Raw genomic sequence first — 16,293 nt, forward strand, 5'->3', positions numbered from 1 at the left:
ATACAACAATAGTTCAGTAATAAATAAAACCTTATTTAACATTACGTTAAACAGTTTATAATGCGTCTTCCTGACATCCGTCATCCCTAAATTTATCAGGATTTCATGAATAGTATTTAACCATAAAATATATACATAATAATTATATTTACACCTAACTAATTAATTGAGCATAACCATGGACGGAACTTATTTTTAATAATAGGTATCAGTACTGGACGGAATATTGAGGTAGTTCGGTAAAACAAAAACTATATCCATTCAGCTTATACTATGGATATATCCCGATTCCACCTATTTCATTGTCTGTAGTATTTAAAAAATAAAACCGAACAAACTGTCGCATAATATATTTAAAAAAGAGACTCATTTGCGCTTGCATTAATAAAATGATTGGATGGTGAATAGCAGTGCACATTTAGACAAGAAATATCATTTTACATGCTCTAAAAGTGCGAAAAGTGCACTGCAATCGATAAAAATCGAAATATCGTTATCCGCTTCTCAATCACTTTTGTATATGTCTCATAAAGGGGCATATGAGGCAATGTTGATGTTCTATTTTAAGATGTTTAAAACATAAATATTAAATTTTGTTTTTGCAATATCTTTCCGAATTGTTGATTAATAGTGAAACTTGCATAAATCATTTTATGCAAGTCATAAAGACGTATATAAGGAGATGTTGATGTTGTAGGTATTTTATGATTTTTGACGTATAAATATTTAAGTTTGTCAATATATCGAAGTTGCAAACAATCACGATAGCTAGTTAATTAATAGTGAAACTAGCATAGGTAATTTATTAAAGAAACAAATTTCCCTCTCAGACAGAACGCTACATTTCATGCAGCGATGGAGAAGAACAAAAACTGTGTATTTTATTTACAGGTACTTATTTACAATACTACACCTTAAATAATATCAACCATAGCTCACAGTGGAACCATAACAAAATATGGTACATAATTTTATAAGTTATTTATAAGGAGATATTTCGGTACACATCCCAACACTTATTCATATTTTCGAGATAGCGAATTTGATCCGCAAATTGTATATTACAAATTATTAGGTAAAAGAAAATATGAAGATTTGAAAGACAAGTATTCACACAAAGTAAATACAGCATTCAAATGGTGACATACATTTACAAAATTCGTCATCATCTGGTTTTACTCCGCGCTTATAATAATGACAAAAATACGAGTAGTATTCGATTATCGATGCTATACCTCTATTTCATCATAAGCATATAATGGTCTTGGCATTGGACCTTTCTTTTGGAATTCTTACGACCATGAGCTTAATAAGGGCCCTGATACAGTTAAATTAAGATAAATTAATCCAAAATGTCGTGACTGTTGACATTTTGAAGCCAAGGGCACGAAATTCTCCTTACGGAACTAAAGCTGGGTGGCTGTGAATGATGGCGTTTTTATCATTTATCGCAGTGGATAAAGCCGCATAAGCTGCAGATAAAAACACGATCATTGGGCCTGGTAAAGTCTTATTGCACCTTTTCTTTTCCTCTGACATCACCATTTAGGCATCCGTTTTTGATGTGACCGTTACCATTTGAGATTTTTCCATTCTCGAGTCCATTTGGAACTTTGCCGTTCATTTCTTGGCCGTTGGGAATCTTGCCATTGATTTCTTGGGTGGATTCTTGGCCATTGGGTATGTGGCCGTTCCTGGCGTATCCGTTGGTGATGGTGTTGTTGTTGGTGGGTGGTTTGGGCTTCTTCTTGTAGGCTTGGATGTAGAAGTTGGTGAAGAGGACGATGAAGATGGTGGAGTGAAGCACGAGGCCGAAGGCGATGATCCTGGGAATATTTAAATGTTTCGTTAGTGTAGTAAAATTAAATAATGAGTACTAAGTACGTATTTGAATGCACGGAGTTTCAGAACGAAAACCAACATTATATCCTAATATACTGTTGAGATTCCCAACCAATCAACCACAGCATCAAATCATGTGTAAATCATGTGTGTGTGAGTTAAAGTGTGTAAGTATGTGAGATTTCTTGTGACGTGGATTTTGGTTTAGTTTTTTTTTTAATCTAACCTGTCTACGCATGATGGATACTGTTATCAATACGATAAAGTAAATACATATTTTTTATACATTTGAAATTTTGAAAGGGCTGATTTTTATTACTATCGCGATCGCGCTAGATCTTCAGATACCAGAGACTATATCGATATGTATGCTACGGCCATAAAAACTACATTACAGTTAGACCAAGACGTTATAATACAATTTAGAAATAAATCTTCTATATGTCAGTACAGAGGTTTAAAATCCCGAAATGTTCAGAATATTATGTATATTACAATGAAATAATGTACAACACGAATGCATCTTTACAAGTGCACAAGCACTAACAGTGACCGCGCTCCTTGCTCGAGTGCACATTGCACTGCATTCTCCATTGCAACTCTTTTCAACATCCTGATTTGTAAACCTCGGGCAAGGGCATTTGTTAGAGATTTGGAAAGAAACAATGGCTTTATTAAGCGTAAAACAATTACTTAAATCAATTATAGTTTTCCTCGAGGTAGAGTATTAATTGAAATAATTCGACTGAAATAAATTGAAAAAAATTTAATCAAACTATAACGTAACATCGCCGTCGACTTAAATTGCACGAAGGGATGTAGTGTCACCGTCAACGTCATAATTTCAAAGTAATTAATAAATAAATAAAATAAATATTGGGGACACCTTACACAGATCAACTTAGCCCCAAACTAAGCAAAGCTTGTACTATGGGTGCTAAGCGACGATATACATACTTATATGCATAGAAAACATCCATGACTCAGGAACAAATATCTGTGCTCATCACACAAATAAATGCCCTTACCGGGATTCGAACCCAGCAACGCGGCTTAGCAGGCAGGGTCACTACCGACTGAGCCAGACCGGTAATTAAACGTAAAGCCTGATCAGCAATATTATGACTACGCGCCATGTAGCGAAATTTCATTAGTAGAGAACGGATTTCGGGTAGCGATTTAAATGTTAATATGGATATGACTCGCATAATTTTTTTTTTTTTACACAAAAATAAATGTATCGGAACATAAAAATAAAACCCTTTTTGATGCTTTTGTGAATATTGGTTAAAGATTATGATGATAATAAATTAAAAATATGTCTGTAAATTTTTTTATAGTTTATTTTATTTATTTATTAAAGTACCTATTAACTAGGCAAGGTCACCGAGGTCTGAACCCGCCGGTAAGGTTCCCATAAGGCTAGCTGCGTTCCCCCTTTGGACCGCAATGCCAATGTTTATTTATTTAAGTTCTCCTTCTTGAATATTTCGTCTGCGCATTGCACACTTCTATTACGACTCAAAGAATAGACAAATTAAAATAAAATTCGCTTCCTGTACACAAACTCCTTTATTTAGAATAAAATACTTTTCTTTAGTATTTCTGTAGTTTGTTGCAAAAATAACATTAATTTAATCTAATTATTCGGCGAAGTTTGCGGTGTGCGATGTATAATAAGAAAAAATTGTAAGACCTTATTATAAACCACATGAAATTTATTTAAAAAATTGCACTAGTCATATCTATAATTATTAAAAATCGTTACCTGAGATCCGCTCTCTAGATATTCATTAGAATTATTTTCTTCATATTACCTCGTGTGTTCATAAGTTTTGAGACGAATCTAAAAAGTTGAATTTGAAATAAGAACATGCCACATCCAGTGTTTCAAATTTTGAATTTGGAACCTTTTAATTTTAAAAAGGATATTTTATTCGATTATTTGTCTATCTTTATCGCGATGGCGGGAAAGAAAGGTCAACGGTGATTTCGTTGTATGAAGCCGGTGCAAAACCTATGGAGATTTTCAATCAGATTAAAAGTATTGGAGCTAGTCGCAATTTTGTATATTATACCTTCAAGAGGTACAGGGACACCCAATCAATTGCTGATCGACCAATTATTGTACATCGATAGTCCTATGTTTGACATATTACAATAAATTTTTTCAGTTTTTATAGTGTCAGTTTTTTTCTCGTCTCAAAACTTATGAACACAAGAGGCATACTGAATTGTCAATAGCGCCCTCTTGAGAATAGTCATTTATTTCTATCATCATTTGTCATTTATTTATCAGGCTTTAAATGATGTCACTGTTATCACATATGCCGTGCAAAGTTTGCATAGTAAAACTAAACGGGTCTACTCCATGTATTATTAATTTGTATGTTTTTTAACCTTACCTTGGATATCCACAGTCGAAGAAGAGAGCGCTGATTGAGTGGAACAGTACCATGTAGAATTGGATCTGGAAAAAAGCAAATATTTTTTTTTAAACTATAGGTAAGTACTAAACTGCTGTATTATTTAAAACATCTAACGAAAATTTGAGAAAAATACGCTTGCACTTTAATATGACGATCAAAGTGGCTAGCACAACGTCTTAAGTAAACCCAAATTAAAATTGCGGTTGAAATTTTGCTCTATCTAATAAAAATCATACACACAACAAGATTCCTTATACGTTTATAATTTTATTAAACGTTTAAAGATTTTGGGAAAATCTCACAGATTATTTAAAACATTCACAAAAAACTTTATTTTTTACATTTCGAAATCTCAGAAGTTCTTAGAATGATACGTAGGTAAAAGTATAAATTATTAAATAAAATTGAAAATTGCGTCGTCTTGGTTACTTAATCTAACTGGTACAACGATTCTAAATGGCCCTCTTAAGATATCTCATTATGAATGCGACCTGCCAAACTGCGATACTATATCTCGTTACGGAATTGACAACTTGATCGATTAGTTAAGACAGAAAGTGTAACTGATACCACCGCTTTCGTAAATCAGCATGTGGTAGCAATGACGTTTAATTTTTCTAAGCTAGCTTTTTCCGCGGCTTCGCTAGCGTTAGAAAGAGACAAAATGTAGCCTATGTCACTCTCCATCCCTTCAACTATCTCCACTTAAAAATGACGTCAATTCGTCGCTCCGTTATGCCGTGAAAGATGGACAAACAAACAGACACATAAACTATCCCATTCATAATATTAGTATAGATTATTCCTCTAAATAAATTTCTGCAATACCTACTACAAAAAAGTCCTACAAAAAGTTGCCTGGAAGAGACCGCTCTTACGGTAATATTGACTGCCTCATTCTAACGTGTGTAAATTATGGTAAACTAATAATCTCTCTTTAAATTTTTTTTTGAAGTGCAATGAATTTTTAACCCCCGACGCAAGAACGACGTGATGTTATAAATTTGACGTGTCTGTCTGTTTGTGTGTGTGTCTGTGTCATAGTAGCTCCCGAACGGATGAACCGATTCAGACTTAGTTTTTTTTTGTTTCAAAGCTGAATTAGTCGGGAGTGTTCCTCCCCATGTTTTATGAAAATCGGTCCACTATGTCGGGGGTTATTTCAAAATTTTATTTTGTGGTTATGTCAATATTTACTCTGCATTCACTTGCACTTGATTACAAATTGTTTGCAATGTCACAGTTTCGTTTTTTTTCAACCCCTTATTTGCCAAGAGTGGCACTGAAGCTTTAGTAGTTTCATGTGTTCTGCCTACCCCTTTATGGGATACAGGCGTGATTGTATGTATGTATGTAACTACGTTGAAGTTTCGTCACAAACTCAGCTCTCCAGCACCAAACTCCCCGGGAAGCTCGTCTTAATGCATGGAACTCCAAACTCAACGATGCATCGCTACATATAGCACCAGCGGAACGACCTGCCTCCCGGCGGAAAGGAAAAGTGGGCAGTCTGGAAAGCTCTCAACAGACTCAGGACGGGAGTGGGACGATCAAAGGATAATCTCCAGAAATGGGGGATTGGGCGACATGGGGACATACTCTGCGATTGTGGCGTCCCCCAAACAACAACACATATGAGACAGTGCCCCCGGTGCTCAACAACGTGTACTGAAGAAGATCTCTTAAGGGCTACCCCTCGAGGGCTTGAAGTGGCTAAGCATTGGCAAACCAAAATTTAGTTTTACTTATTGATCCCTTTACACGAAGAAGAAGAAGAAGATGTAACTACGTAAAAGAACGCTGGGGTGGCTTCCAGATCACTAATTCGACGTATATCTGTCATAGCCTGTCAGTTTTTTCCACCATGCCATACGATAGTACTCTTTATTATACTGTGACCATACCTTAGTAATTACTTAACAATCTGAACGTGCTTATACCATCCGGCAGACTTATAATGTGTAGGCCCCTTTTCCAACTTTCAAGGCACTTTTATCTGTGTGACAACTATTAGTACCTATAAATTCCGTCGCGACATTTTTCTGTAAACAATATTAATTATCTAAACACACATAATGAGTGTAATGATTTTGATTTAAAATAAAAAAAAAAAAAAATTTCTAAATCAAATTCTGCATAACTTATTATCTAAACACATTAACTTTCACATTAACCTGATTGGTGGGAAAACCGGATCTACTTCAAAACACATGGTTATAGAGTAGTCAATGGGTATATTTGATAACAAGTCGAGACAAGAGAACGTAAAAATCTCGTTTAATTACCTACATGTCACGTTGGAATGAATAAAGGTTACTTCCGGATGTCAAATCCAGCTGCTTTGCTATAGGGAACTGTAGTTAAAATAAAATATTTTATACCAAGCACGAATGGAAATCACGAAAGAAACATCAGATTATATCGCTCGTGCGTAAGAAAAACATCGGCGTCAAATTTATTTCTAAATCCAATTTCTATTTAATAATAATAAGTCAGGTAGAAATATATAAAGTAACTGAGTTGATCGTGACGTCACTCAATTCGATTTCATATAAATTCAATTTTAGCAAGTCGTCCAAATTTGTTTTGACAGTTCTTAAAAAGAAGCTGATTTGACTAGAAGGCCTATTGCGGATATTGCCGCCATTGCTGTCCGCCGCCGCATTATTACGTTAATTTTATCACAATAAGACCCACTTGCACCAACAACTTAACTCAGGTTTAGTGGGCTGTCAACTGTCAAATTCCATATAAAATGGTGGATTAACCTGAGGGTTAACCCTCCATTTTTGTTGGTGCAAGTGGCCCTAAGTTATGTAGCTGTGCTACGCGCAACAGTAACATTTGACATCATCACATCACAATCCGGACGTCAAACATAAACTTCTGATAAGTTGTCTTTTTCGCTCGCTAGATTGCGCCTCAAGTACTGCTTAAGGACGAAAACTAAACGAACGCGATAGTGCGCGAGTTAGCAGCGGGCGCCGCCAAGTTGTCCAAAACAGATTCATTCTTGTCTACATTTTGATCGACGCTTGAAGACCGGAGATGTATGCGCTATCATACGGCACGACTAAAATGTATACCTAGACTTGAATGGTCAAAACCTGTGTGCGTAGCCGAATGCACGAACGCTCACGATGATATCTGTTTCGTAGCTATCTATCTATATCGCTCTTACGTATTGGCGCGACAGAGCTAGACTGCATTTCTGTCGGCGTCTGGCGTCGATGATGATTCGGCTACCCGGCTGTAGCCAAGAATGGCAAGAATACAGTTATTGGTCTTCGTGGCGAAAGATACGCAACTGGCTCTGTTGTCGCCGCACTGAAGAGAGAAAAAGAAAGATAATGCGATACGCTACAGACCGTTAGCAATAATACTCTTGGCAAGTGATCCTATTTTGGACGACTGCGACGGACACGCCGCTCGCCGCTATCAGCGTTTTTCCTCGTCCAACAGTCGCAAGCCAAACGCACACAAATAACCTAACCACAAAATTAAAATTTTGAAAAATCGCCCGACCGTGACATATTTAGTAGACCGATTTTCATGAAACATGGCTAAGAACACTCTCGACTAAGTCAGCTTTCAGATAAAAAAAACTAAATCTAAATCGGTTCATCCGTTCGGGGGCTACGATGCCACAGACAGACACACACACAGACAGACAGACAGACAGACAGACAGACAGACACGTCAAACTTATAACACCCTGTCGTTTTTGCGTCGGGGGTTAAAAAGTTAGGTACCTCTAATACTGTACTGAATATGAGATGATTAATAATGTTTATGATAAATTGAGCTTTCTATAGCTCCGGGCAATTTAAGCCAAACCTAGCTTTCTAGGTTTAGGTCAAGAAGATTGAGCACTGCAGACTTGAGATTCCTAATTGCAGTCTGTATGTACACTTTCGCTGACTTTAAAAGTAACAAGCGTTGGTGTCTTTTTCATATATTATACATATAATATACATATGTTGGTTTTTATTTGCCGCATAATCATATTCAATTCATACAATACAGCCCAATACAACCTTTAATGCGAGCAGGTAGCAGAAGCAAGAAACTTAGGTGTGCTCATGGATGGTAACCTTAAGTTTCACAACCATGTAGTGGAGACTTCTAGAGTATGCTTTTATAGACTCAAAATATTGTATAACGTACGTAGGTATTTGAGTACTGATGTGAGAGTATCATTGTGCGAATCATTGATATTGTCAAAACTCAATTATGCAGACACTGTTGTAGGTGGCTGTCTGTTGTCAAAAACCAAAAAGTTAATACAACGTGTACAGAATGCGTGTGCACGTTTTTGTTTTTACATTCCATCTCGGACTCATGTCACTCCTTACCTAAATAGTCATGGTTTATTGAATATGGAGTCACGACGTTCAATGCATTTTGCCTGTATGCTTTTTGGTATTGTCAAGACGATGAGGCCACAATATCTATATGAGAAACTAACTTTTTCACAGAGACATATTAGGGGAGCTACTCGTTTGCTTTGTCCACGGCACAGCACCGCCGCATTTCGTGGCAGTTTTAAATACTCTGCCACGAAGTGCTGGAACAATATACCGCCTCCTATCAGGAACTCATTTTCAGTGTATTCGTTCAAGGTAAACTTTAGAAAATATATTTTGAATTTACAGAAAAACTGTAATTAAGTCTGTGCTAAGGATAGGGTAACAAAAATAATTAATTGTATATTTTATGTCCAGGTTACGCCAATCATTTGGATCTAATCATATCATTTCTATGCGATTATTTTGTAAAAATTGAGTATGACTCTATTACAGGTGAATAGTTCATAGCATAAAATATTATTAAAATTATAATTATATTCAAATTTATATAAATATAGATACAAAAACTATAAAATGATTTGTTTTGTATATTTTGTAGCTGCGCTCTCTCGGAAGGGTCTCCACGGAAGACCAGCGTCAGGGTCCTCCAGGGTCCCTTGGCATGAAGCTGAGTGGAGACCTTTTCAGTTACGCTTTAATACAATAATATTTATTATGTTAGTGTTATTAGTTAAGTTTAAATTAAGCGTTTTTGAATAAAGTTTCTTCTATTCTATTCTATTCTATTCTATAATGCTTTAATCATAAAAAATAACATAATATTTATTGCATACACAACTAAATTTACGCCTAAAATCAGGGACAACTCACTCCGCGATCCTAATGTCGGCGGCCGCAAGTTCGCGGCCTATTCAGTGGCGACGACCTTCGCGCGGCGCAATAAAATTCAATGTCGGCTGCACGCGTGCGGTCCTTTTGTTATTGTAGGTAAGAATTTAAAATGGCGGGTTGTTGTGAACATCAAAGGAGTGCCTTCTGTACTTTTACTTATATGTTCTGTGTTATATCACACCTCGGACACTGGCGATCAAATATATGAAAGAGGCGCGTTCCTAGCACACAGTCTAAGCTCGTGTTGGTGAACGCGTACTATGCTTGTACGAGTGAAATATGACAGGTCGACTGTTCGCGTTTTTGACAAGCGGTAACTGTGAGGTAACCGAGAGGGGGTGGGCGGCACTTTCAGCGGGGAGCGGGAGTGGCCATACTGTACGATAGTACTCTTTATTATACTGTGGTTATATTCTCAAACGGGTTAGGAAGAGCACAAATTTTAGCCTAAATAATCATACATATATCTCTACAACGTCAAGTAAATTTAATTATGAAATATCAAAATTTCCAACACTACCTTCCTACAAGTCAATAGGTAGTCTTCAATATAACATTGGCAGAATCCACCTTGCTAAAATTAACAATTAGTAAAAGCCATGAACGCCATGATATAAAAACATACGTCACATACTTAACGTTAGGTATGCCTATCTAGAGAAACACCACACTTGACCACACGTTTTACGAGAATTGATTGATTCATAGTCTTAATAGACTTGAAAGGATGTTATTCTTGAATGCTACGATGGAAGGGGGGACTGGGGAAAGGACGGCGTTCCGCTGAGTGTCGAAACCTGAACGACTGAGTTATACTGCGGTAGCTGTACTGGGCATTTTCATGTGCTGGTTCCAGTTTTTGGATTGACTTTAGTTTATGTACATAAAATACAGCTAATAAAGCGAATTATAGTTAAGACGATTCTGAAGAACCGCGTAACTGTTAAGAAAAACGGCATTAAACGATTAAAATATGTGTAAACAAGTTATGAAATAAGGCGAACTTAGTGTGTTCGTAAAAAGTAGGCAATGGGATTTGATTTGTCTCTGACTGGAGCTTCGTAGATCTTAATTTTCTCAACAAATGACTACAGGTAGCGTAAACCATTCAACTATAGCCCGAAATATATCTTTTATTTTTGGAAGAATGGCTGTATGAAGTTGTTTTGATTTTTTTACCGAAAAAAATAAATTACAGAAAACTAGAAAAAAAACATCCGTTTTGATACTTAATTAGGTACGTATTAAAGCACTGGACCATTTTATAAGACTATAGTTAGGTATTTTAAGGAAGGGAAAACAATCACTTGTTTTTCGTTGTCAAAAAGTATTTATTGTGTAAATTGTGTTTACTAATTACATTATTTATTATATGAGTTTTGCTTTATCTGCCTCTAGATCTCATTTACCACCTTCTTTACGTAAAAAAAGTTGACTATCGCAGTATAACTGGCACGTTTGTTTTCTGCGTATATCCTACTTGCGCAAGAGCAGATCCCGTCGGGCGGAATGCTAGGCGCGGTCTATCCTTATTGGCGGAGCGTTGAGAAACTTATCTCTAGACACTTCCAATTTTAAACTATTTCTGTGCACTTGTTTCCTTAAAATTTTGACAACGAACAAATATAGGTACTAAATTCTGGAGGTGACAATGACTGTAGGCTTAATATGTTTGCTACCTCAGTATTCAGTGCTACGTGCTACTTCAAATATTATGGATCACGGCGAGTCTTATCACGATTTAAAGTTTTGATTGTGACTCATTGAAATCTCTTCCCACATCCCATTTTACCTGTATATATGTATATTAAATTTGTCTCATGCAAGGCAATATATTTTAGTGCTCTTTTCTATCTGTTTATTTTTCTGTAAACTAGCATTGTGCTTAGTAAACATTAATATGTATTTTATTTTTACTTCTTACCATATAAGTTTAAGGGTCCACTGATTTTCAGTGTCGTGGCACTAAGTGCTCTGACACATGCTGGGTGGTACACCCTCTTTAGAACAACAATCTGTACACGTTGGTCACTTTGATTACTGAGAAAATTACTGTAACGTGTTGTTTTGAATAGGTGCATTCTATTTCATTTAATTTCAATGCTTTTCAAATTTTCAATTCAGATCGGGAATGGTACAGTGAAATTGATAATTTTGGGGCATCTCATTCAAAAATATATATTTTATTTTGATGTTACACGTTTTGATAAAGGAAAAGTTAAATTTAAAAATGTATAACCGCGGTCATTTTCTTATCATAAAAAAACTACTTTGGTTTAGGGGTGCTCTGTATATAATTATTCTAGATCAAATCCTGAAATAGGAACTATGACAATGGCGCCCCTTATTATGTGGTACATAAGAGAGATCATAAGTACGTGATTTAGCCTTCTAGATCAATTTTCCTGCGTAAGTATCTAAAACAAGGCTGGGTTAGCAAATCTTCGTTTGCGAAATTTCAAAGTAAATGCCTATCGTTAAAGTATGCTACAAGAGCGCAATGGAAATTAAGTACCTAGTCTTATTAGTATTGCGATACCATGTTCTTGCTTGTATGTAGATATGTTGTTGTATGATGCATTTAGATAACATTCTCATTAATTATTTTATTTAATTGTCTGTTTATTTAATTGTGTTAAATAAATAAATAAATATTATAGGACATTCTTACACAGATTGACTGAGGCCCACGGTAAGCTCAAGAAGGCTTGTGTTGTGGGTACTCAGACAACGATATATATAATATATAAATACTTATATACATAGAAAACATCCATGACTCAGGAACAAATATCTGTGCTCATCACACAAATAAATGCCCTTACCGCAATAACAGTGATGTTGCGGTTGAAATCCACATGTCACCTTTAATGTGTCCTTTGATTATTAAGTAATCTTTAAGTTATTATCGGATTGTGAATCTCATTCATTGACGCAAGTATTTACGTTCCTTACGCGTCAGTAACTGAGAACATCTTACATAATATCTGCAATTAATTAAAACTTGTACATTATTGTTGTATATGCTTAATTCATTACACATTGTGACTATTTTTCACGTATTTACGCCATTAGTGTTATATTGATTTGAAAAGTCATTCTTAACCCCCGACGCAAAAACGACGGGGTGTTATAAGTTTGACGTATCTGTCTGTCTGTCTGTTTGTCTGTCTGTGTGTGTGTGTTGTCTGTGGCATCGTAGCTCCCAAGCGGATGAACCGATTTCGATTTAGTTTTTTTAACACCGCGGACCCCTATTCCAGAGGGCACTTCCATCTAGCCCTCGCCTCTGCGCTTGCCTTAACCGGCCGGCCAGAGTGGATTCGCAAGAGCGGGACCTATGCTCCAGGTTGGAAGTGTAAAATGTCATAACGCCGGCGGCCTGCTGAACGGATCACCGGGATCTGGCTACCGCAGTCTCACCTCTCGACAACCTTTCAGCCACTCTTCAAGTGTTGCTCTGTTGTCGCACCATGCGTGCGGCCGTTTTGCAGGGCCCACTCAATGAGTTGGCGAGTCACCGCCTGTCTTTTACAATCTTGAGACTAGTTGTCATGGCAGGTGTCCGATAGTCTCCCCATAGACCATTATCCAGTCCATCCAACTTGCACAACAATAGCCTATGACCTTAGTTCCCATCGCAACACAAAAGTGCTGCACTGAAATAGTCTTTACACCTGGCGGGGACCATCTCCGGATGTATCATATTGTGCGCTCGGGGATGGTATCCGCCAGGTGTATCCCTTGCCTTTAGATTAAAGTGTCTAAAAGGGCCTCTGTGCTGTTGGCTTCGGCCCCACACATGCCTCCCAAAAGTCCGGGACCCCATGGTCCCGAGATATGGTAAGACATACAAATAATAATAATAATATTATTATTCCCAGTATTTATTTTCTATCTTAGGCTAGGCTGTTTATAATATGAATATAAAAGTAAAATACAAAAACACATACAAAACAATATAAAAAAAACATATAAACACATTATAAAAAACCTAACCTAGGGTGCCGCCAGCAGCGGGGCAGGGCCCAAGCTGCCGGTGGTTAGGGCTGCAGAGAGAGGAACCGTCGAACTATCCGTGCTGTGTCCAAGATCACCGCCTTCTGCATCTGGCCCTTGATCCAGCCACCTAGCGAGAGTCTCTTAAGATGTTGGTCGAGACTCTTCGCTATGAGACCGTTCGCTGAAACGACTATCGGAACAATGATCGTTGATTCAACATCCCACATGGCGGTTATCTCGTGAGCCAAGTCTAGGTACTTACTGGACTTGTCCTTCTCGGCTTTCACGAGATTCTCATCATGGGGGATGGTGATGTCAACGAGCACTGCCCGGCGTTGCAGTCGATCTATTATCACAATGTCAGGTCTATTGGCTACAATAGTCCTGTCAGTGATAATAGATCGATCCCAATAGAGCGTGGCACGACCATTTTCGAGAACTGGCGCAGGTAAGTACTTGTAGTACGGTACTTCGCGGTCCACAAGGCCGTATTGAAGAGCAAGTTGCTGGTGAATAATCCTGGCTACGAGATTATGTCTGTGCAAGTACTCGCCGTTAGCAAGATGAGAACAACCGGAAATGATATGCCTGAGTGACTCTCCGGGACGGCGGCATGCCCGACAAATGTCGACCGTACCGTCCTTCAGGATATATTTCCGGTAGTTGTTCGTCATCATAACTTCGTCCGCAATTGCACAGGCAAAACCCTCGGTTTCTCCGAAGAGGTCCCCGAATCGTAACCAGTTCACCGATGCGAGCAGGTCTACATCGGGTCCCGTGAGGGCCTTGTAGAACCGCCCGTGTAGCTGCTTGCTCTCCCATATCGCCTTGCGGTCCGCAGTACTTAGTACCACAGGTTTGCGCCAGTTCTCTTTCGCCAAGGAGAGCGGCGTGAGGTTTCCGTCAACTGCCACCACATCACGATGCATCCCACACTCGTTGTTAAGGAAGTAATTCCTGAGATTGTACACCTCACGGTTGTGGAGATCTTTGGCGTTTAGGAAGCCTCGACCTCCGCACTTCCGTGGGATGTACAATCTCATAACAGACGAGCGCGGGTGTAACATACGATGTGTGGTAAGCAGTGAACGGACCCTCCGATCCAGGGCGTCCAGCTCAGTCTGGGTCCACCGTAGTATGCCAAAGGAGTATATGAGTAGAGGCATTACCCAGGCGTTAAAGGCGCGCACTTTGTTGCCTCCTGACAAAAGACTGTTAAGGACTTTTGTCAGCCGACTGAAAAAGCGCTCCTTCACCGACCGTCTAATGCCAACATCCTCAATACCCAACGACTGTGACATACCAAGGTACTTATAGGTTTCTGATTCAGAGATAGATCTGAACGACATCGTCTCAGAAAGTTGTAAATTTTCTGAATTTACAACCTCCCCCGCTGCACATGCATAACCGCACACTTATCGACACCAAACTCCATTCTGATGGCGGTACTGAAAACTTCTGTGGTTTTCAATAGCACCATCAGGTCTTGGGTGTTCGGTGCAAATAGTTTGAGATCGTCCATGTACAGAAGGTGAGAGATGACTTCACCCTCTCTCCGAAGCCGGCAACCTAGCCCAGAATCCTTCAGCAGCGTGCTGAGGGGATTCAGAGCTAGGCAGAACCATAATGGACTCAAACTGTCACCCTGGAATATTCCTCGCTCAATCCTTATGAAGTCCTGCGGGCCAGGGGGCCATCCCTGCCTCCTGGTTGACGAAGGACTGTGGTCCACTGCCTCATACATGCAGCCAGGAAGGATATTAAAGCTGCATCAAGTTTATACAGCTCCAATACCCTTCTCAGCCATGAATGAGGCACCGAATCATAGGCCTTCTTATAGTCAATCCAAGCGGCCGAAATGGCCCCCTTGCTCCGCCGAACTTGTTGGCAGATGGTCATGTCTATGAGGAGGAGCTCTTTAGTACCACGGGACCCAACCCTACATCCATTTTGAGCGGGAGCCAGAATGTTGTTAGCGACAATATGCGCGTTAATTTTTGCTCTCAAAATGGATGTAAGGAGCTTGTAAAGTGTAGGCAAGCACGTGATGGGTCTGTAGTTTTTTGCTTCCGTGGTACTACCGGACTTATAGAGCAGGAAAGTAACACCAGTTGTTAGGGAAGGTGGGAGAGAACCAAGATCGAGGGCTTGTTGAAATTGCGTTGCCAAATGCGAGTGCGAGCATCGAAACCATTTTAGCCAGAAGTTGTGCAATCCGTCCGGTCCAGGACTTTTCCAGTTCTGGGCCGTACGGGTAGCACAACTTACGTCGTCGGGGCTGATGGTGATAGCCCCCATAGGCTCGATGCTCTCGCACTCGCGTTCGACAACGGTCATCCACTCACCCTCCGTGTGTTCGACGGGCACCGACCAGATGCTACGCCAGAAATCAGACATGGCAGTAGCATCCGGCAGCCGCACGTCAGACACACGAGGGTCGGTTTCCTCCCACCTTCGGTATACTTTCCTTTGGTCGCTTTGAAAAAGACGATTCTGCTGGAATCGGTCCACACGCTTTCTGTAGCGGCGAATACGGCTTGCCCATGCATAGACTTTCTGCTTCAGGAAGTCGATGCGCTCTGTGACATTGGCCAAATAGTCGCGGGGCCTGATGTCCGTCCCCGCGAACGCCTGGTTCACAAAGCGCATTACTCGGGGGCGATTATTACCCCCTCTGAAGCAGATTTGGTTCGAGTCGGACAGCGGATTTAATTCGCTCCGAACCATATCCGGCCGTCTGTAGAGCACGCGGACCAAATCCGACCGGTCCGGCCCGAACCAAATCTAACCGTCTGTTACAGCTATTAGAGAAAATTTAT

General features: G+C 39.2%; 1 protein-coding gene across 3 annotated transcripts in view; it reads right to left on the bottom strand.

The window, feature by feature from the left end:
* Positions 1-361: 361 nt before the first annotated feature.
* Positions 362-16,293, bottom strand: part of LOC125226153 (elongation of very long chain fatty acids protein 7-like) — a 96,368-nt gene continuing 80,436 nt past the window's right edge. For all 3 annotated transcript variants that reach the window (XM_048130052.1, XM_048130051.1, XM_048130050.1), the window contains 2 exons: positions 4,248-4,312; positions 362-1,826 (listed from right to left, as the gene is read on the bottom strand). In XM_048130052.1, coding sequence (XP_047986009.1) covers positions 1,511-1,826; positions 4,248-4,312 — 381 coding nt within the window. In that variant the 3' untranslated portion in view covers positions 362-1,510. The remainder of the gene's footprint in view (positions 1,827-4,247; positions 4,313-16,293) is intronic.

Source organism: Leguminivora glycinivorella, chromosome 5 (genome assembly GCF_023078275.1).
Source record: "Leguminivora glycinivorella isolate SPB_JAAS2020 chromosome 5, LegGlyc_1.1, whole genome shotgun sequence".
Lineage (NCBI taxonomy): Eukaryota > Metazoa > Arthropoda > Insecta > Lepidoptera > Tortricidae > Leguminivora > Leguminivora glycinivorella.